Here is a 23766-nt window from a genome sequence, read left to right as displayed (position 1 = left end):
GGTCAATTGAGCCATGTGGTGGAGTATGGGGGTAATTATATAGGTACGGCTATGTGCCACTGCCAATAGTATCAACCTTAGTGGTTTTCTTTTACATAGAGACACATTAAGGCTGTCAGAGCCTTATACTGCTATCCAGAGACAGTAGAATGTAATACATCTGCTTTTCCATCATGTTTGTCCTGTAGTAAAAGGTTGTTTGTGTGAACACCTCTACAGTTTGTGTGTGTTGTAAATGCTTTTATGTGGATTGTATTATCCTGGGTTGAGTATCAAGAGCTGGATTCCCTTTATGCAGCTGAACTCCCACAATGCTCTGTTTTACATGATCTGACTCAATCAAAAGTCTCTTTTTGTCCCGTAGTGGACAAAACTGGTCATTCTGCAGATATCGAAACAAAGGCGTGGATCAGAGTATGGGCTGATGCCTGCCAGTGAGTTGTGACGTCTGGAAAGATTTGAGAATTTGCAGAGATTTTCACTCTTTCTTTCCACATAGCTTCTTGGCTGCCTGTGAGCTTTGCGGTGTTTTAAAAAAACAACAACCTTGAAGTCAGGTTGCTGATCAGCAGAAACCGAGTAGCAAGAGACAGAAGTAGACAGCATTAGCCTCGGTTTATGGACGCTGTTGTGTCTGCTACTGCATGTTTCAGGATGAACAAAGATAAACCCAAACAAAAATAAATCCAGTCGCAGGTTAATGAAACGTTATGAAATTGATACATAAAATTGTGTCGTGCTCTCATAGTCTGAACATCAAGTGCCAGGTGCTGAGAGAGCGCATATTTGAATGTAGTCTTTGCTGAATGAAAAACAAGCTCTTGGCATTAGATCCAGGTGTTTCTGCCCCTCACTTCTGCTTTCTTTCACCCCATTTGAAAACATTCTTTAATACTTTGAATGGAGCCACAGATCTGATGGATAGGGAAAATATTAGAACATTCCTGCATGTAGTGGAGAGAAGTGTGTATCAGATGATCTGTCAAATGTGACAGGGCCAAGGACGTGCAGACTCTCTTTTGAAAGCTATTTTACCTGATAGAGTCTGTCTCTTACACACACACACACACACACACACACACACACACACACACACACACACACATGCACGCATGCATGCACTCACAGCTGATAAAAGACTTACTTTTTAACCACATCTCTCTCTCAAGGACGTATTGAACACAAAGGGCTCTTTTATTCCAGGCCAAGTAGTTTAATGGAGACACTGTTGTAGTCCCATTTCATAAATATGTTCTTGTTGCTGAGGGAAATATGTGTCATTGATATTCCTCTCATGTTTCACTGGAATTGTACCTTGTACGATTTCATGTGACAAATAAAATGATTGATTGATTGATTGATTGATTGATTGATTGATGTAACCATTTTGTAGTTCTGGTATATGAACACAACAAAATCAGGAAAAACCCTGCCATTACGTCATTAATATGATGGTGTTGAATATCTCAAAGAGACAGTTTGGCTTTTGCGATTTGTTTTTAAAGGAGAATTCTGACCAATTTTGACGTTAATCTTGAGCGCTATAGCTATGCGAGTACTTTCTATAGAAAAAAAACCTGACATGGATCGGTCCTAGCAAACTGGAGTTGCTGCAGCTACCTCTGTGAGCGTCCACTGAGCTAAAATGGCAGTTGTCGGGGCAAGTTTTAGAGTGCCTTTGTGCCTCTTAACAGACACAAAATGCAATTAATATGTCTGTGCCACATGAACAGGGCCCTAACGTGACAACAAGATGCGTTTTCAACTCAGACATTCTTTAAATTCACCTACCCTGTCTCGATCCTGCAGGTGGGTAGCTTGGCCTGTTAGCTGCTAGCTGCTAGCTGTTAGCTGGTAAATACCGTCTATGATAAGTGTTTTCAGCCAGGCTTTTGTGAAAATCATCACGAAGCAGTTCCGTGTGTATTTGTAGCTCATCCATTTTGTGTGTGATCGATCTGGTGTTGGTGAGTAGGAGGCTTGTCAGTGTCGATCTGTGTGGTAGTTCCCTTAGCCGGGCAAGCAGCCTTTGTCCCCGCTTCCTCGCCTCCGGCAGCGGACAAAAATCCCCAGAGCGCCCGGTAGTCTGGTGGATTTCATCTCTCTGGATTGAGTTTGAAGTAATGGCAGTAGCTGCTACATACAGTATAGTGATTAAGTAGAGAAAGAGAACTTTTAACTTCTCCAAGGCAGGATGTCTTGTTTGACAAAGCTATAAGTAACAGAAGAAGAAGTCAAGCTACAGTCCAGTAGCCTATAGTCCTGTAGTTTTTAGGAGTGTTTATGTGTATAATAGAATAGTTGCGTATCCTGTCAGGATGCGATGACATGTGTCAAGACTTTACAAGTGCATGTGTGGGCATACATAGAAAACAATGGGTGCGTTTTGACATGTGTCACATGCTGCCAGTGTGTGTGTTGCCCCTTATATTTGCTCATGTTTTTTTTTCCTGACCTGGTTTGTCAGTTGGTCAAAACACCACCCTGTTGTCTTAACTATATAGTAATTTACATACGTGAATCCACTTCAATCCTCCAATCAATATATTGTATATAAACAGATGGGTAATGCAAACGGTAGTGCTCATTGTGATGAAGTCACTGAGAATTATCACTTGATCCTTCAGTTTCCCTCAGGTCTACAAAACGTTTTGTCAGATTATTGTAACAGTCCTACTGTAAAAAAAGAAAAAGAAAAAAGATCTAAAACCCCTCTGTGTGCTACCTGCTCATGCAGCCCCAAACAGCAGGCACAGTTAGAGACCAGCTGGTGGAGCATAGTGGAGCACTTAGCAGCGAAAGAGCCAGATATTTCCCTCAGGAGTTGGCCAAGACCAAAAACATAGTGAAAAGAGAGTGAATAGTTTGACTTACATTCATCAGGTGCTCACAAACACCACTCCAAATTAATGATAATGTTGCTCTGTATCGGCTGGATGTTTAAATAAGCAACAACCTAAAAGCAGTTACACACCAGGCCGATAATCGGCCGTTGGACAGTCTGCCGAGGTCAGTGACTCAAGTCTGTTCGGTGTGTTCCGTGCCGTCGTCCGTTGAAGGAGCTGTCGGCCTTCATTTTCGCCGACCTGACATGCTTAGTCGGAGACAGGGCAGTCGAGACTCAACCGGAAATGGCAAGCGGGATGAGCGTGACTAAGCCTCTCAAAATCTGCCAAAAATCTTTTAAACTGACCTTTGTCGATCTGAAATGAAGACAGATTCAGCAACTGCATGGCCTATTTCTCGCTTAAAATGTTTTCAGAAACACGTTTCGGTGAACTATTTTAGTACAATATGAGATCGTAATCTGAATGAGTCGCCAGTAATGGCCGTTCGAAAAATCCAAAATCCGGAAGCAGCAGCCACCCGTTCGTTTTCATTTTTTGGGCGACAATACAGATTAGCGCCGCCTGCTGTTCCGAGGCACTTTTTTGACCAACTCGGGGAGACTGATCAGTCCAACTGCCTTTTCTGCCAACGGTCGGCCATCTGGTTGGTGTGTAACTGCCTTAACGAGTTTGCCATATCAACTTTATCCATTAGAACTATTGAAGAACTCTAAAAGTCTAAAACTAAAATGTTTTTATAGGAAATATTGTAAAGCATGGATGCACCTATTTGGCAAAGTATTTTTATTTGAGGAACATATTGCAGCATTTTCTCAAGTGAAAGATTGTATTTGGCGTAAACAGCAACAACATTTTCTCTAAACAAATTTCGTAAATAACCCTCAGGCCAAAGTGTGCCCACATACATTAATGTCTGTTTGTGCCCCTCCTCATTCTGTGAAACATCAAACATTTTAACACCAATCAATGTCAGGGTTGTTATCAAGACACTGTAGTGATTGAAGGAATCAGCATGAAGTGGTTGACTTCTCACTGTTGACCGTTAGCTCGCCCTTGGCTCCGACATCTCAGGAGAAAATGTGTCTTGAATCTGGTTGAATGCACTTTAAAGATACTCTAGAGCTTTGTTGTTTACAGCCTGTGACTGAGATGGTATCAGACCTCAGGAAGTCAGTTGGCTAACGCCTTGGTGTTTACACTGCAAAGTCCATCCTGGGCTTCTGTGACCCATTTCTATGATTGTAGCTTTCTCAGTCCAAAAATGTTTAATGGTGAATTTATACAAATAAACATTGCTTAACTAAAGTGTGTAGAGCTGACACAATTTAAAATGTTGTTTGATGTTCTTTGCTTCTGGAAGCTAATCTTTGTGTGTTTGCTTTACGGTGTTACAAATTGAAATGACTGAAGCTTCATGTTTCCAATCAGGTGAGAGAATACTGAATGTCACTTTCAAAAACATACACTATTTTTTCAGCAGGTATTTATCAGAAATAATATTCTATACAGCTGCCAGTGGGTCTGAATTTTATGTAAGCAGAATATTTTCATTTGGTTTAATTTAGAGTAATATTAAAAAGATTGTATTTCTCAAATTATGCTTATTTTTGTCTCAATTTCCTTTTTGTTTTGCTTTTCCAGAATTATTTGTTTTGTTTTGTCATGCAATAATGAATACTTTTATTTAGCTAATTTATTTAGCTAATTGTCTGTGTTTTCACAGGATAATCTTCAATTCATCAATATTCCTCATCCCAAATGGGACTAAGGCTCTCTGATTTATGGAAATCATTTAATAAATGTTCTAATAACAAAAATGTCTGTACACACTTGTGTTTAAATCCTGCAGTACTGTCTGCATCACAGAAAATATAAACTCTTAGTGTTCATGTTCTATTTTGTTCCAGTTTTCTGTATAGATGCAGAGTTGTTAGCAGGACAGGACAACATCTTTCTTTGATGAAAAATAATGATGCATGCATATCCTCTTAGCACAGTCCACAGTTACAGGAAATAACTGACAGCAGGAATGCCCCCCCCCCCCCTCTCCTCATCTTTCTCTATAGGACTCAGCTCCACTACTGGTTGGCTGGCTTCTTCATACAACAACTTCCTGTAAACAAGCCATGCTGCCAAACACCCTCCCGTCCTCCTCCTCTGATCTCTAGGGATCTCCATTTGACCTCCTTATGCACCAGAACAATTGCTTTGAGCCTTCTTGAAAGGGTCATTGCTGCATTTCAAAAAGTGATTTAACTAACTGCTGGACCGATGAATTGTTTGGGCTGATATATCGCCCAATATTAGCTTTTCACAAATAGATCAGTATCTGCATATATGTTGGCCGATAAGTAAGAAGAAATCACAGCACAGACATGTCTGCGTTTCTTTTTTAACTACAAAGCCACAGTTAGTATATAGTGTGGAAACACAAACACACACAAAAGTTTGTTTTTGTTGTGTCTTTATGTAAAAAGAAATATTAGGTGATCTATCGTTATCTGATTTTTTTTGAACTCTTAAATATCGGACTCAAAACTTCAGTATTATCAGGCTGTACTGAATGTCACTAGGAATAAGTGAGCAGATGTGTGTGTTTTTAAACTCAGCCTTTAATTAGACAGTCTCTGTTATCTGCCGCTGCTTTGAGACTATATAAAAGCAGTTAATTATCAGTAGCCACTTGAAGGCAGCAGGTCTGCAGCCTCTTAAATTAACATGTGCTGAAGTGCAGTGCCAGACACACAAGGATTCATTCTGGTGACCTTGATTAAATCATGCACAACAAACACTTTGGTAGCTGCAAAATAACTACAAAACTTTAATGTCTATGCACATATCAAACTGGTCAATTCTACCTGTATTCTCCAGGTTTATGCAATTATTCACAGGGTAGCACTAATGTGAATAATGGGTTTCTTTCCAAATTCACTCTCGTTGTGATCCAAACGTGGACCCGGACCTTGTTTAAATATTTTCAGTTTAGCTGTTTCAGTGGCAGCAATGTATTTCTGTGTTGTTTGATGTGAAAATAGATATTTTTTTAAGAGGAGGAAAAGCTGTGCCTGAAGCACCGGAGTTTCTTTGGCACATTGTCCACATACTGGGCTTTTTTATGCCAGTTGGTTGAAATTGAACTGCAATGTTGACACTGTAGATTCAACTTGGCATCTGTGGTGAATTGAGGTGGTTTGTAGGATTTTTTATGAGCTTGCCTAATGAAAAGTTGTCTAGCGCAATAACTATGTTTCTACTCTGCTCTCATGTTAATCTGTGATTGAAAAAAGTCAATTTAAGGAGAGTGTTAGAAGTTGTGTCAAGTCAAGCTAATATTGACTATAGGGTTAAAGTGATCCTTTATCGAGTCCATGATTTCCTATTAAACATCCTGTTGTTATTGTTAGAACCTTTGTTTATTATTTGATGCCAAAGTTAAGCAGTGCCTGACCAACATTAAACCCAGGTGGTGAGCATAGCTGCAAAGCCAAGTAACATGAGTTGACCTGTTCACGCTGATGGCACACCCAATTTTGTTTTGGGTCCTGGCTGTGGTCTCACAGGAATGTTTGCCATCTTATTTTTGATCTGGCACTGGATTAAAAACCATGTTCATGACGAGATTGGATTCATTTTGTGAATCTACTAAATTCAATTCCATTTAATATATTAGTAATAGTCTGAGTTTTAGTTTGCAGCATTGGATGCTGCAGCTTTTTTGAATGTTTCACATCCTTTGTGTTTGTCCATCAGGTGAGTGGGCAGTTTGCAGACAAACATGACTGCCAACAAGAGTTCGAAGGCGGTGTCTCGTGCAGGAGGGGGTAAAGCTGCCCAGGACGTCCCCGACAGGTCAGTGACATCTGGGACATCAGGGTTGGGCTGGTTAATGTTCACTTCCTGTTCACTTCATGCCACATTGTTTCAGAGCATCCATCTGACTGAAAGAAAAACGAGTGCTGTACTGAATATCAGTTCATTCATTTTTAACACGTCTTTCTCATCGGTGATCAGTCTGTAGTAGTTGTTCTTTTTTTCCCACTCATGGGAAAGAACGATGATTGTCTGTCATGATAAGACTTCCAAAGCTTTTGCAAGTACGATCCTGTATTCTGGACAAGGGCCCCATCCAACTCTGAACTGTGAGTACTAGCTAGTACTGAGCTTGTGTTAGCATGTTGAGAGCTGCCAGTGTCCTACTGTGAGAGGAAAACAAACTTTGGGAATGATATGTAATATCTAGACTATTGGTTCTTACAATTTATCATCCGGTCCATTTTCTTTAACCAGAAAGTTTTCTTAGGAACAGGCACACTGGTCTAATATCACATACGGTAGTTCCATATGATCATTGTACTTCACAGCTGTGAAATGTTGTCTGTGTTCACACTGTCGCACCACTTTGTGAAAGTCTGATAGCTGCCTATTAATATATAGTAATGCTACTATTGACTGGCAGTGCTTCTTATTTCTTCCTTCCTCATTTTCTGTGCTGATGAGACAGTGGTGGTAAACACACACACACACACACACACACACACACACACACACACACACACACACACACACGCACACACACACACACACACACACACACACGCACACAGGACAATATTTCATACACCGCAAAACATAAAGTAACCTGTGGCTGCTGGTTTCTGTAATTGCTTGCGGTGTAAATTAGTCCTACTGGAATTGGCAAACCGCACAAATGTTGATCATAATGTTAATATTATGATTTAGATAAATGGCATTCATTTGCTGGTAAATGTGTATGTTCACCAATATTCACAAGGTAAACTTGGTGAATCTAAATGTGAGGAAAACATTAATAACAGCATCACAGCCTTCTCACCCTGCCGGTTGCGTTCCTCTAACAAGATAATTGTGCATTTAACCTCAGCCTCTTTTGATAAATGTAATTGTCATTGTAATAGAGCCTACCTAACAGCGTGCTGTTCTCATGGGCTCATGTTACCCCAGATTCTTAACAATTAACAATAACAAAGGCGCTTTGCAGCACTCATGTTTTAACAGATGGAGATAAATTAGTTGTGTTGGATAGTGCTACACAATGCATTCCTCCAAACTATGAGATCAACCAAAGAGGTGTTTCTAGGACAAATTACACCTACAACGACCTGTGTAGCCTCAAGTGGCATACAGTTTCAGTTTATTTTGAACATTAAAATAAGTTAACAAAAAAAAATTAACAGATATTAAAATAACAGATAAATAAGAGAAATGTACATACGCATACATGTACATTATATCTAACTACCTACACGCACATATACACATGCATACACATAGACACACATACATGCATATACACATACATATACACATTTTTTCTACTTTTTCTACTTGTATCTACTTCTTTTCCTTCTATCTACATCAAACCGAATAATAACCCATCCAAACTAGACATAGTATATGGCACCTGGTACATGGTACATGGCAACATGCAGCAACATGGTGGAAAAAAAACAATACAAAGTATAAAAAGAAAAATGTAGGGTGTGCATTATTCTTGTTCTGTGATCTTCTGTGAGGGAATAATTTAAATTAATGTCCTGCACCTCAAAGATCACAAGCAACTCCAAAAGCAATCCAGAGAGGTGCTTTGGCAACACAAAACATGCTGACAGAAGACTGGGCTGACAGAAATCCACATTCAGTGAATTTATTTTATTTACTGATATGTAAGCAAATAAAACCCCAGGCAAAATCTATAGTTTTATGTATGATAATGCATAAACAAGTGCTGATGGATGACAAAGTGTACACTTGTTAAAATTATAATAGTAGAAGTGCTGTTTGTGTGAGCAGTCTGCTTCCTCCATCTTGGTCAGTAACAGGAAGTGGCCTGTGGTTAACATGCCCTGGAAGCCTGAAGGAAAGCCAGAGGCCGGGTTGGTACTGGCATCCAGCTCTTTGTACAGTACTGTATGTGTGGGCAGCCCAGCTGAAGCTATCTAAACTGGATTTATTTTTACAACCATTATCCAGACTACCAGAACCCCCTAAAAGTCCCCAAAATTCTGCACATATTTTCTTTTTATGTCTAATCAAGAGGTCTTCATACTGCAGTCTACTTTTTATGTTACAGCATTAGGAGTAATCCTCGCGAAATGAGGTCATAATATTGTAAAATCCATATTATTTGGTGGCTGATTTTACTTTTTGTGGTTGATTAAATCCACTACTATGCAAACAAATAAAATATGTTTATGATTAATTAAGTACAGTGATACAACGTACATAATAACTTAATATATAAACAAACATGTATGGAATTTTTAATAATGTCGCCAAGTCAAGGATCGTATAAAATCTGTCTACAGTCTCCAAGTTTGTAAAGATTCAGTTCAAACTAGTCACTTGTATGTAGTGCACTTAGGCTATATAAAATGAAACATAGATGCAGTCTCTTTGAAGCATTCACAAAGCACAACTTGAAGCCAGTTTGAATTTTCTTCTACATTATCTTTTTATTGCTCGTTTACTGTCACATTGGTGAAATCGTGTTTGAGCATGGAGACAGCGGTAAATCCTCCCCATCTTGCAACCTCAGCGGCCATCAATCCAAAAAGCAAAAATTTTAATTGCTGCAATTAACTCAATAAACTGTACTGTTACTGACATTAGAATTACATTACTGAGTGTTTAGTCTAGTTGCTACTAAAACATTCCCATTGATATGTAGCTTTAGAGACACCGCCCCCTCTCTGGCCATACTCCTTGGCAGAAGTTTAATTGGGAGTTCTAGCAGCGAACGAGTAGAATTTTAAAGTGCCAGACAAATTTGAATAGCTCCCCGATGAAGCACTGCAACATGTCATGTGTTATGCTGATTAATATCAGTGAGTGTTAAAAAAGTATTTTCTTCTTGAAACCATACTGTACAGTCTGTTTGACCTATTGTGGGGTTTCAAATATGACATATGTCTGATGGCATTTCACCTGAGATTGGAGTTTATATTTACATTAATAATCAAAGCTCAGTTCATTCATAGCGTAGGAAAGATGGTCTGTTGATGTATATTTTGTTTAAAAAATATTTTTGGGAAATTTTAGGCCTTTATTTGACAGGACAGCTTAAGACAGGAAAGGGGAGAGAGAGGGATGACATGCAGCAAAAAGCCGCAGGTCGGAATCATTATATGATGATCTACCTACCTCTATTTATTTAACTGAGAGGTTGTACCTCTTAGTTAAATGTCGGGATCACTTTACTTTAAGTCTCCCTGATTAGCATTTATACGCAGTATATAAACGTTGAATACATTATTTATAACACACTATTACCCAATTCTAATTGTAAACAATTGTTATTATTAATGTATTTATCAACAGCTATAACTCCTCCTGTGTAAGTGGAGGCTGATGTAGTAACAGATCATGAATGACAATACAGTAAAACACAGTTGTCTTCAAGGAGAAGGTTTTATTGTTGTCAAATACTGTACACTAATAACACGTTTATGTGCTTACAACTACATTATAGTGTGTTAGAAACTATTACATGTTTATATACTGCTTATAAATGCTAAATAGGAGGACTTAAAATAAGGTGTTACCAAAATGTTATTTCTGAAGAGTTCTACTTGAGTTGTTTAAAAAAAAAAAAAAAGGGGTTGTGTTTGTTGTGGCAGATTGTATTTGTCGAGCTTGGGACAAACATGTTTCTTTGTTTTGAAATTTAATTTACATGTAAGAATGTTGTTTCGCCACTGCAACCGTATTTTGCAGTGGTGAAACAACCAAACTCACATGAAATGAATTGCTTCATAAGAGCTACAGTATCATATTCTATTATTATTATGTTAACCAATCAGGACGAAATCATGTTCAGTGAAGTATCAGTTCAGTATCCAAAGCATTGTGTGCTTAAAAATCTATTCATTTGACTTAAGAATACTACAAACCAGCAGTAAAAAGTTCCAGACATGAGTTGTCATCTCATAATATCATATTTCTTCAGGGGAGGTAAGATAAGATGCATACATCATGCCTGCAGCTTGCAGGTTCCTAGCTGTTGTAGGAAAGTCTCCCCACCCTGGAGCAGGGGGAATAAAACCAGGGAAGGGCAGGTAGGTGTGAAGCGAGATCTGTCCCAACCTGCATTGTTGGATCACAGTCCGTAACCCTCAGCTTCCTCCTCCCATAACGCTTGTTATTCTAACCACGGCTGTGACATCAGATCTCCCAACGCTTCACTTTCGCAAGACTTAGCCAGTTTCCAAGTCATGACAAGGTTTCTGAAAGACTATGAGTAGTAAGGTGTCAGGGATCTACAGGGAAAGATTGTCTCTCTTTGGAAATCTTAAAGGAGGTGAGTACCGTGAGAAAGTGTGTGTGTGTGATATAGTCAGCAGTGAGCGTGGGACAACTGTAGCCACTAGTATCACTTAGAAAAGCTTTTCAGGACCAGACAGGAGCAGTGAGACTTTCACAGGTAATACCTCTGTAATAAATCTTGCTTGGAACATTGCTTTCTGTGGGAGGTCCACAGTGATTCTTCTCTCAAATTATTGGGATTATGTGGAAAAACCCACAGTGGCATTTTAATGTAATTTGTATTTCCTTTGGCCTTTTTAATCTCATGCTGCCAAAGACAGAGTACATTCCTGTGGTTATTCTTAATATGTGACTCAAGTTTTCATTCTGTCTTTGATTTTGGAAATTAATTCAGAATTTTCAGATGACTCTACAGTTTTCTCCCATCTGTTCTCCATCGAGTTTCTGGTAGTTTTCATGCCGCAGTGTTGAGTGGATTTCTTGGAAGCTATGAGGCAAATCATAGTTGCCTTTTATGGTTTATTAATATGTTTTGTTTTGTTTTATCTCAGAGAAACATTTAAATGTTTACAATGTTTGTTCACACCTTTCTCTGTGTTGTTCAAGGTGCCAGTCTACATCCCTGTGTCCGGTTCTCGCTGCCAGTCAGGGGCAGAGCCAGCAGCCTCTCCTCAGCGACGGTGAGAACTCTGGGAAACAGATTAGGTACGTCAGGACTGACGGCAGGTTCTTGGTACGTGCTGGCTGGAAAAGCAAGACCGCTACCCTCTGCAGTGGTGAGTCTCTCACAGGCGACACTGACTTCCAGGGCCGTCTCACCAAGTCGAAGAGCATCAGCTGCCTGGATAACAGGCTCTCCATCTATAAGCCTCCAGGTCAGAACAAGTCCTGTCAGGAAAGTCAGGAGCAGAAGGAGCCACAGGGGGAACTCTCTCCAGGAGATGGACTAAATGGTAGGCCACTGAGTTGGAGCACACTCTCACTAGGACCTTCCTCTAACCAAAACCACAAGCGCACCCTCTCTCTCACCCGCTCAGTAGCAGGTGTTCCCCCCACCACAATCCGCAAAAAGATCTCAGAATGGGAGTGCAGAAGGGTGGCTCTGCCTAGGATGAGCTTGTGTCTTGATAAAAGAGGAGGAGAGCGTGTAGGGGGCAGTGAGGACTGCCCCAGCCTCCTCTCTTCTCCCTGTAGCGAAAAGACATTTGACTTCAAGGGGGTTCGCAGGATGAGCACAGCTTTCTCAGAATGCTCATACACAGAGGAAGAGGAAAGAGTTTCAGACAAAGACGGCCTAGGCCGCTTCCAGAAAAGGACAGGCAAGACAGAGTCCTCAGGAACATTTGTACGTTCCCTGTCTGCTCGGAAGGAGACATCAGCGGTCCTAAACAGGATACAAAAGATAGAGCAAGCCCTAAAGGAGAATCCCAGCCCATCCCCTCCACGGTATCTGAGTAATTGCTATGCTCCCGACAAGACGAGACAAAAGTCTTTTGTGATAGGTGACGACTTGGACAGTACATGCACCAGTAAGCGCAGCAGCATTTGCTCAGTGGCCACAGAACCAGATGCTGTTTTGGTGCCGGATAAGCTCTCTAAACTCAGACAAAGGTTCAGTGTGAGCTCAGTCAGGTCTGAGAGCCCAGAACCACCGAGCCAACAGACCGCTGTCGGCACACCGGTCAACCCCTTACCTAAACCCAAACGCACTTTTGAGTACGACGCTAAACGGGACCAGAAGGCCGCGTCGCCAGCCAATGGACTACCTCCAAACAGAACCTCTGAGTCTCCCCCACCTCTGCCCTCGACCCCTGCACCCAGCATGACACGAGCTGTAAAAACCGAGGGGAACACCCCAGTGAGAACACAGGACAGGTGAGAATATCAGTGTGCTTATGTCTAAAGATAGTTCTCTGTAAAAGTCAATGTAAAATTCAATGTTTCGTTCATTCAGTCATGGCAGGCTGCCAACTCAGTTTTTGGTGCCACAGCAATCCCTGGCCTCATGTTACCTGGCATAAAAATTATTCAAATGAGTTCCACCTAGTGAGCTATAAAGCTAGGGAGCTCTGGTAACGAATCGGTACACAGTATCTGCAGAAAAATCTGAGCTAAGGTATTGGAAACTGTAAAACTGAAAAAGTTGGATTGGTGCATCCTTATTGGACGCTATGAATTTGTTTAGATGCCTTCAGAAAGTTATTTTCTTGGAGTTTTAAGAGTTTCTTACATATCTGATAGTCTTGTGAGGAATTTGTGTGAAAAGCGTTTGCTTTGTTGGGGTTGTAAGTTGCTAATTAGTGTGTCTGGTTGGGGTGTTGGAGCAATCTACTCCGGTTCTCCTAACTTAATTTATTTATCTTTTTTAAGATTATTTTTGGGGCATTTTTAGGCCTTTATTGACAGGACAGCTGAAGACATCAGAGGGGAGAGAGAGGGGGAATGACATGCAGCAAAGCATTCTACCAACTGAGCTATCCGGGAGCCCCCCTAACTTTAATTTAAGTAAAGGATTTGCAGTGGAGATTAGTGTTGAATCAGTTTCCTAAAAGACCATTGAAGAATAACAATAGTTTATTTTTATTAGAGCACATAGTTCTTGTCACTCTAGCTTTTCTAATTTAATCAAACTGAATAATGTCATCATAGGTTTATCCTGAGGTAAATGCCTACAGGAGCTCATTAAAGCAGCTCATACTAAAAATAACGGATGATTTATTTGACAGCCCATTTGGAATGTGAGACTTTCTGGAAATTAATTTTGGTCCATAAAAAGAGTTGACAATTTAAACACAATCTTAGCAGAACTATAGTATATTTTCATTCAAAAAGAATACTTTGCCTGTACCTGAATATACTACCAGTGAAATCCCAAACTGGATTATTGTGCCCCTTTGTTGCTTAAATATTAGCTGAATCTTGGATCCTGTAGTCTCCTCATGTTTTTCTTCTTGACTTATAGCTCTCAGGATCAGGCATCCTCACTTTGAGGGTGGGGCCTCTCCAGATTGTCCCTATGTAAAATGGGGACGAAATCCTCAAATGTTCATCCCTTGGACTCTGTGTTTAACATTCCTGTGGCTCTAGCAATTTCAGACCAAGTTTAAAAAGCCACAAGCTGTCGATGGCGCGACATGACCATACTGTAGATCCCTGCACTAATGTAGCCAAGTGCTCCGCAGTGCCTTGACATGTAATGGGAGCCTTGTACTATGCAGAGATAGTAAGATATCGGCATGTTTACTTGTGATTTAACAGGAAGTCCCTTGTGATTGGAGCACATGTTGATCCTGGTGTTTTTGTGTTTTATAATTAGTGGCACCTCATTTTAAAAATGTTAAGGGATACGACAGAGCTTTCGACTTTCTCTGTTTCTAGTTGGCAAGTGGAGAAGAAGTAAAACCGGCCGTCTGGACTATTTTAACACCATCTGGACTTTTTTCTGTTCACTCTTTTCTGTCTCCACCTTCCTTCTTTTGATTTTGTGTATGCAACTATGTAACATCTTTCTCCATCTTGGTCTGTTTTGACTTTCTTTATTTCTTCCCAGAGAGTCGTGTGAGTCAGAGGATGCTACGAGGCTGCTATCTTCATTTCCGTCCCCACCTACAGAGAATGGCACACTAACCACAGGCACACGGAGTCGACCCAATGCCAAAAGCACTTTAGAGGAGAATGCCTATGAGGACATAGTAGGTAAGCACATTTGGTTCAAAAACTGCTTTGAAAACATAAGAGAGGACCTTCATGTCACTTTAATCACTCGCTGGTCTGACCCGGGTCACTCTTTACAGGATACAGTTTAGAGTTGAAATGTTGACTCGATTAGTCGATCAACATAAAAGGAATTGGCAACTTGTTTTGATAATCAATTAATAGTATAAGTCGCCTTTTCAAGTAAAGATGATAAAATCTTTCCGGTTTCAACTTCTTGAATGTGAATATTTAGTGTTATATGATAACAAACGCATATTTGTGTTTTGGACTGTTATGGCCCTGACACACCAACCCGGTAATCGGCCGTCGGACAGTCTGGCCAGGTCAGTGAATCGAGTCTGTTCGGTGTGTTCTGTGCTGTCGTCAGCCTTCATTTTGGCCGACCTGACTTGCTGGGTCGGAGGGCGGGCAGTCGGACTCACTCCACCAATCTGATTGGTGGAGTGCTAACCTGGAAATAACGAGTGGGATGAGTGACGAACGCCTCTCAAAATCTGACGAAAATCTTTTAAACTGACCTTTGTCGATCTGAAATGAAGACAGATTCAGCAACTGTATGGTCTGTTTCTCGCTTAAAATGTTTTCAGAAACACGTTTCAGTGAACTGTTTTCGTAAAATACGAGATCTTATTTCGACCAAGCCGCCATTACTATCAGCTGGAGAAGCCAGACCCACGTGATGTGTTGTCATTTCCGGTTTTAATTTTTTGTATTACATCTCGCACACGTGCAGAACGTACGCTCAAGACAGCGTCGCTTCGGTGTGTTCCAAGGCACTTTTTGGACCTTGGGGAGCCGACTGATCAGTCCGACTGCCTTTTCTGCCGACGGTCAGCCGTCGGGTTGGTGTGTCAGGGGCTTAAATCGGACAAGGCATTTTAATATGTTAACCTGGGCTTTGGCATATTGTGGATGGACATTTTTCACTATTTTCTGATATTCTATGAACGAATTATTCGATCAATCAAGGAAATAATCGTCAGATTAATCGTTAATTAAAATAACATAGTTCAATGTAACTCATACTTATGAAATCATGTGATTGTAGACATTGGATATAAGTGAGACAGCGACAGTACGTTTTTTATCCGACAGTTGCTTTACAAAATTCCAATTAAGGCATTAAAGATCTTGGGTGATACTCTGCAGCACTGTGATGAAGTATTTTTGACACAGATTTTGTATCTATGACTATGTTCCTAATCTTTTTGGACATGTAATGACATGTTTACTATAAATTGAAAATATTAACGAAGTGTTAGTTTGCATTCAGAACCTTCCACGAAGAGGAAATTTATGGTTTGTGAATTGAACAGTGGTCAAAGACAGTAGTCAGATTTTGTATTGAAAGTAATAGGATTAGGGTGGCACCAAAATCATGGTTGCAGCTATTGCCGTGGTCCTGCTCTTCGCCCTGCTATGCCCTGCTACACCCTGCTACGCCCTGCAGTACCCTGCCACGCCCTGCTATGTCCTACTGTACCCTGCAGTACCCTGCTACACCCTGTAGTGCCCTGCTACGCCATGAACTACTACAACAACTACTATTTCTAGTCATAGTTCCATTATCTTTATTGTGACTATAATTGCCACTGTTCATCACACCCCCAACCGGTACCGTCAGACACCGCCTACCAAGAGCCTGGGTCTGTCCATGGTTTCTCCCTAAAAGGAAGTTTTTCCTCACCACTGTCGCACTAAATGCTTGCTCTTGGGGGAATTACTGGAATTGTTGGGTCTTTGTAAATTATAGAGTGTGGTCTAGACCTACTCTATCTGTAAAGTGTCTTGAGATAACTCTTGTTATCTCTTGATTTGATACTATAAATAAAATTGAATTGAATTGAATTGATAGCCCCATGCAGCATGGCCTAATGCAATAAGATTGTGAGGGTAGCTTCTCCTCCTGCATCTGCCTCATGTAGACAGGATAAATAGATAACATGTGATTGTATAGGTTTTATTTTTACTGTAAATATTGACTGGTTGTGTACATATTTCCCACTGCTATGCAGCACTCTACCAACACATCCATAGAGGATGAGAACTGAACTCTCACAGTTAAACTCTTTTGTCCACAAAGACATTGTTAACAGCAATAGCCACAATTGTGCAATCGTAAGATCAAATTTACAGTAAAGAAGATCTTTATTTTGTTGCTAAATTTTGAATGTAGAGCATTTACCTTTTCACATTGCAACTTTGCAAGCGACACGTGTATCTCACTGTACACAGGATCGACTTAAATGTTTTTTTGAGATAATGTGTGTGTGTGTGAAATGCTGGACATGTTGAAGAGCCAAATTCCTTTCCACTAGCAAATAACCTCAGGCCTTCTGTCCAGTCCAACTGCCAGTTCCCCCAGTGGAAACTTAATGTGGTGGAATTGTGTGTCAGTGTGAGTCTCATGATGGAGCTTGGATTTCAGATGCAGTAAAACGTGTTCACACTCTAAAATATTGTTCCTGATAAATGCTCACTGACCAAATAAGAGCTTAAGCAAGTATTACATTACATCATGGTATTTCTATAAGTAGACACGTTGTTCTCGAATCAGTGATCAGTGTCATGCTCATCAGCATTTGTTTTTAAGCTGAGGATGTGAGAGAGAGAGAGAGAGAGAGAGAGAGAGAGAGAGAGAGAGAGAGAGAGAGAGAGAGAGAGAGAGAGAGAGAGAGAGAGAGAGAGAGAGAGAGAATATCAGGGCATGACTGATTTTCATGTGAATCCCAACAAGGCCCCCATTGTTCACCCAGCACTGTGAGCGTGGAGTTTGCAGTTTGTTCCTCACAAAGACATTGTCTCTGAGTAAGTTTGAAATTGCTCCAGCTATTTTAACAAAGCTTTCCAACTGGAGTCCTAATGGAGGAGAGCAGTGGTTTCCACGACCACTACAAAGTATAGGTCAGTTGATCCATGTGAGAAGCAGCCACAGCAGAAGATGAGCCATGTTTCAGTCCCTCTGCTTCCCTATTTTAACAAGCATACTACGTTTCATACAGAGAACCAGAAGTCCCTACATATTTAGCCCATGACATCTTGGCTTCCTTACCCACCTAGGTAGGACATTCGCTCACACCATTTGGGTTTTTGGCATCCGTACTTGATGTCATTTGTTTACCTTAATAGTGCAAGTCATTTGTAACCCATACTACAGTGTTACTACAATTGAATGATTGATTGATTGTGATATAAGAGGATGGTTTTAAGTATTTTTGACTAGTGGAGTCTCTAAATGGAGTGCCAATGAGTGATCTGTTTAAAGGCAGATGAATCACAAGCTGTGCTAACACGATGATTCAGCTGCTTGCATAATAGAGTCCCAGTCTTCAAACTCCCAGCTTTGTGTTACCTTCACTGACGTAGTTTGTTAAAGTGTTGTCTGCTCTTACTCGTGTGAATAAATCTTGTGACTGTCTGGTACATGTAGTGAGAGATTCAGATTCGGTTAAAGACACACGTTAGATATACAGTTGGACCTATGATTTTGTTAATCTGCCATGTGCATTCTCCTACACACTTTCTCCAGTGTGGTCACAAGCAGACTCTCTTCATGACGGACACACTATATGGTTTGTGGTGCCGCCAAATGTTTTTACAAAACTGTAACCTATTTTTTCATCCTGTGCACATTTCTGTTTACGACTGAATGGGTTTAGCGGGTGCCACTATACTGTAGCTGGTCCACTTCATAGGGTAAGCTGATACTGACGTTGTTATAGTTTGTTCTGTGCCTCGCCCTGCCTGGAGAGTCCATTGTATACACAGAAATGTAAAATCACAGTGTGCAGCTGAGGTGTGTCCACTGTCTTCATAATACTGTGTGTCTGAGGGTGTGTTACACAGAGATCTGGATGTTTGTAATCAGAGGAGTAGATTAGTACCTCCAGTACATAAGCAGCTATACAGACATATCATTTTCCCAGCAGGCTCTCATTACAGTATTGCTTCAGTTTAATGGAGTTGCAGCTCAACATGGGGGTCACACTAAGCCCTCTTATTCTGCTCCTCAGCTTTAATGATGCACAGAAAATCACTCAAGTATGCTAATTTACTGTGTGACACAACATAACGCTCTAAAGATCCCTGGCAGTGTACGTTGGCTGCGTTTGTGTGCACAGGTGTGTGTATCTACCTCAGACAGGTTCAATAATTAACCTAACAATAGATAACTGAACAAAGCGCTGCCTTGTAGGTTATTCTAAGATGTTTTTAAAACACACATTCATTGTTCATTGCTAAGTTCATTGGGTTTTCCACTAATGCACTCAGGAAGAAGGAACACAGCTACCAAATAGATTTTTGTTCCTTCCCTTTCTACTGACAGATAACACTGCTTTTCTTTATTTTAAAAGTTCCCCTCATGCATTTCGATGCCATCTGGCTGTTTTTATTCTTCACTGTGGTTTCTTCACTTTCTCACAACCTTTTTCAGACCTTGCCAAAAAGCTATTCTCAGAGCACATGTCTGAATAGACATGGACTGTGGTGTTACACAAGTTTTCTCTTTATTTAAGTTGGCCCTCTGCCAGGTGACATCATTGAGAGCTGTGCAGCACACTGTAATGTTCCTTTTCATTCCTTTTTCTGCTATCATTTATTCACTGAAGTACATAATAGAGCAGTAGCAAAGTATGTGCTTATTGTAACTTCTTAAGGTACAGTGATGCATTTTTTTTTTTTTTTAAATGTTTAAGTCATTAAAATCAATAAACAGCTGTGTTTTTTAAACTTTAAACTTCTTATTGTGTATGTCTTATTTGTAATTCCGCAACATGTTTAAGCACATGGCATGGTGTTAAAAATCTTTTCATTTTCCATATTCTGGATATTTTACAAATATATACTTCAGTATTTCCCAAGAATGAAAAAAACGTGTTGCAAAGATTATTCTAATCATGCATTTAGGGTTGTAAGTCTAAGAAGATGATCCTCCTGTCCATCTCTCACAGCAGACAGTTGGCATGCTTGGACAGTGACTCACCAGCAGTGGTGTGTCCAGAAGTTTCAGCTCGGCCCACTGGGGCCTGTGGGGCCCACTGGGCCCAGTGCCAACAGTAACTATTTAAAAAAACAGAGCGTTCACTTGAGCCAGCTGGGAGTGACTTTTGACTTACCTTTCCTGACTCATCTCTTTTCAGACTAACCATAGGGAGGCCCTATTGTGCCGTTATTGTGCCCCTGACACATTTTACTGAACGCTGTTTACCCTTTTTGACCCCACAGCTTCATCTGTCTTCTGTTGAAAACATCCTGTGTCTATGGACAGTTACTGCTGACATTATATGTGAGCCACACTGACACTTACTTCATCCCCACAGAGAAAGAGAACCCATATGAGGATGTTGACCTGAAGCGGAAGAGTTTGGGTCGGAAGTCTTGTCTGTTGGAGAGCAACAGATCGTGGACCACCATGAACAGCAAGCTGAACTCTCCACCTCAGGTAAGTCATGTGCCTGTTGGGATCAACAGCACTGATGTGTTTTTCTGTAGTAAACATAACACATATGTTTTCCTGTGGTGACGTGAATCTCCTTGCTAGGTGTCAGTGCCTGGACAAGATCTTTTAAAGAGTCTCACACCTCATTTGTGTCACTACAGGAAACGGTTTGATATGTTTAGACCTGGTGATTCTCCACAGAAAGGCCCATCTGCACATTTGGCTTCCTCACTTAAACGCAAAAGCACCTCGTCCTCTCACTATATAAAGGGGTTTAATACTCCAGCAAATACTCCTTGAGCAGCTACTTTGTCAGGGATATAATGGAGGAGCGACTTCTGGATCTGTTCATAGTGCAGTCAAACAAACTCATGTTTTAATAAAGAAGTCAGTCAATAATTGGCTTTTTTCCATCATGCCACTTGTTTTCCACACAACAGCAGGGCACAGCAAAGTGAGGAGTTTGAGGAGTGCAGCACGTCGCCCATGCAGCTCTTTATCCAACAGCTTACTGTGGCTACTCCTTCTTGTTCCATTACTCCCTGCAATATTTAAAACGTATCAACTTGAAGTGACCATGTCTTGTTTTGTGGACACATTTTTGATGAGTTGTCGCTGTCAACCTCTGAGACAAATGCATTGTGTTTCCTGTGACTGCTTCGCAATAAAAACCACCCTGTGTTCCCCTGATTGAACACATTTAAAGTTTGATTAGCAGTTACTTAATACAGCTCTGATACGGTGTAAAGAGTGAGCAGTAAACAGTGAGGCTGATTTCAATAAGATAAAATTAGAAACGTAGGATTACATGCATACATGATCCTTGTGCTTTAGGAGGCAATTTGAATCCAGCACAGGAATGGTGGACCCCGCCACGATCACTGAAAACTACTGGATTTTAAACCTTTTCATTTCATGAAAACCTTAGGGATTATAACTTTATTATGTAACTATAACTAAGAAAATATCTTGAATTAATGCACTGGGATAACTATTTATGAAACCTCACAAATGAATGAATGAAATGTAATAAAGCTTCCATATTATTTTCTCTCTGACTAGTTGCCTTCCAAACCCAGTAGCCAGTCCCTTCGCCTCCCTGGTCCGAGTGAAAGGAAGAGCCACCGGATGTCACAGTTGTCCAAACGCTACAGCCACGATGAAATGCTGCTTCTCCCCCAGCGGGGTGGATCACCATCACCTTGTGGCCTGTTGGATGATAGCGTCTGTAGCACCAGTGATACCCTAGCCTCACACAGGCACTGGAGGATCCCCAAGGTACACACTACTAGATCCTACACAAACACCTCCACTAAGTCCTTGCAGAGCTTCGACTGTGTTCTCTTTCCTTTCCTGCTTCACAGAACAGCTCAGGTTTCTGTAGGGACCATGTCAGTTCTGGATCACTTGTAATTTCTCAGTTTGGAAAAGACGTTTTTAAAACACATCATCCATGCACGTTATTACTGCTTGGGTTTCTCTTGTGGTACTTTTTCTCAAGAACTCGCATTGAAGCTTTTCAGTAACCCTTAAAGCACAGGACAGTTATTACTTTTGGCCAGGAACACCCCCTACTTCTTCTATACTTAGGATCAAAAGAATAACAATTTCAGATCACCGCACAGAGAATTTCCTCTTCCCTCTGTTTACAGCTGGTCCAGAGGATCAACTCCATTTACTGCACTAAACGTGGGAAGAAGAGGCTGAAGAAGCTGTCAATGTCCAATGTTGAGACTGCATCTCTGAGAGGTAAGTGTTCCCTTTATTCCCTGCGTCGCAGCCACCCACCTAGAGTTTGCGCTGCGTCCATCTTGTGACATAAACACGTTTGTGAAATTGCCCTCTGACCTGTAGAAAACCTTCTTGTCTGTCTCATGTCTGCCTCCAGATGACAACAGTGAGAGTGAGAGTGACTCTGATGACAGGTTCAAAGGTGAGTGACCACAGCATTCATTTGCAATGGTTAGGTGCTACACTTGTGTTAGTTCTCAACTTTTTCTTGGAGCTGTGTTTCTCTCTAGTTGTGCAACAGCTTCCCAGTTTTGTATTTAACAAGTGACCCTGTGTGACCGGACAGAATCATAACTGAAACATTTTATGAAACATTTATCACATCTATCTAGATTCAATGAATGTAATACTAATGACATTTAGTGATGTTTTCTCTCTGTTTGGACAAGATGTTTCAGTAAACGTGAATTACATCCATACGTACAACATTTGATTTTCTGACTGTCTGAAGGTTAATACCCTGTGAGCTCTGGATTTACACACTGAACTGTAAAGTGTGAATTTTATGACTACAGAGAGAATTGTATGTATTAATGTCCACTTCCCTCCTCAGCTCACACGCAGAGGTTGCTGAAACTGCAGTCCATCCTTCGACGGGCCCCCAGCTACCGCACGCTGGAGCTGCAGCTCATTGAGTGGCAGGAGAGAGAACTCTTTGAGTATTTTGTGGTTGTTTCTCTAAAAAAGAAACCCAGCAAAAACTCCTTCTCCCCAGAGGTCACCTACCAGTTCCCCAAGGTAAAAGCCTGACAGCCATCACTAAATCCATCCCCTAAAATGCATCAAAGTACCTCAAGTATTTTAGCTCAGGAATTACCTATCACAAATACTACATAAATATGTCCCTCTGTCACTTGGATAGGCCACTTTATTATCATTGTTTAATGCTGTTGACAGCAGGGACTGATTTTAAAAACACTCGCTGTAGTGAGCAACCGCGGAGGGTGGAAAAACACATTTAACAGTTTATTAGCTTAACAATCTATGGCATGGTCTGGGAAAAGGTCAACCCTAAAACTGAATACAATGAATTTGTAGTTAAATAGAGAAAATATTCTGATGATGATAATAATAATAATAATAATAATAATAATAATAATAAAAATCATTTTTTGCAAGCAAATGTAATCTGGCTAAGTCACATTTAGACAGTCTGAAAGATGTAATTGTTAATGCCACGGATAAAGCGAGCCAGTGTCATCAAGAAAAATGTGTTAGAACAAGAGTTGATTATGTACTGTAGGCTTTCCGGAGTTTTTCCGCTCTGCTTTTAGTCATGGATTTATGTATTATGTAGGACCAAATTTTTTAAATATTTAAATTAAAGTAAAAATCTGTATTTATGTGAGCTTTTCACACTTGATTGTGCAGGTTGTTGACAATTTAAAGCTTTAGGGGCAATTACGATTTATTAACGAGAGCCTGGGGAGTCTGTTTACAGTTAAAAATAACCAGGATCTGTGTCAGGGAAGTTTTTTAGTTAATCAAAGTTATTTAAGATTTGGTTCAGCAGAAGTATCCCTTGGTAGAAGTACATCTCTGCCAGCCAGCGGAAACACTCACTCTGTTGTTGAGGTAATGAGGGGGCAAAGGTTTAACCTTGTATGGGAGAAATGGTAGTCTGGTCATTTATTGGTTAGCTGACATCCATGGGGATCTTAAAAAAGG

General features: G+C 40.6%; 1 protein-coding gene across 3 annotated transcripts in view; it reads left to right on the top strand.

Moving 5' to 3' along the window:
• dennd2b (DENN domain containing 2B) overlaps nt 1–23766 on the top strand; it is a 58477-nt gene that overhangs the window by 13284 nt on the left and 21427 nt on the right. For all 3 annotated transcript variants that reach the window (XM_078248024.1, XM_078248016.1, XM_078248033.1), the window contains exons 2-9: nt 6600–6698; nt 11757–13025; nt 14701–14846; nt 20189–20310; nt 21370–21585; nt 21960–22056; nt 22196–22240; nt 22652–22836. In XM_078248024.1, the coding sequence (XP_078104150.1) occupies nt 6625–6698; nt 11757–13025; nt 14701–14846; nt 20189–20310; nt 21370–21585; nt 21960–22056; nt 22196–22240; nt 22652–22836 (2154 nt within the window). In that variant the 5' untranslated portion in view covers nt 6600–6624. The remainder of the gene's footprint in view (nt 1–6599; nt 6699–11756; nt 13026–14700; nt 14847–20188; nt 20311–21369; nt 21586–21959; nt 22057–22195; nt 22241–22651; nt 22837–23766) is intronic.

This window comes from Sander vitreus, chromosome 1 (genome assembly GCF_031162955.1).
Source record: "Sander vitreus isolate 19-12246 chromosome 1, sanVit1, whole genome shotgun sequence".
Taxonomy (NCBI): Eukaryota; Metazoa; Chordata; class Actinopteri; order Perciformes; family Percidae; genus Sander; species Sander vitreus.
This window is presented reverse-complemented; position numbering and strand designations above follow the sequence as displayed.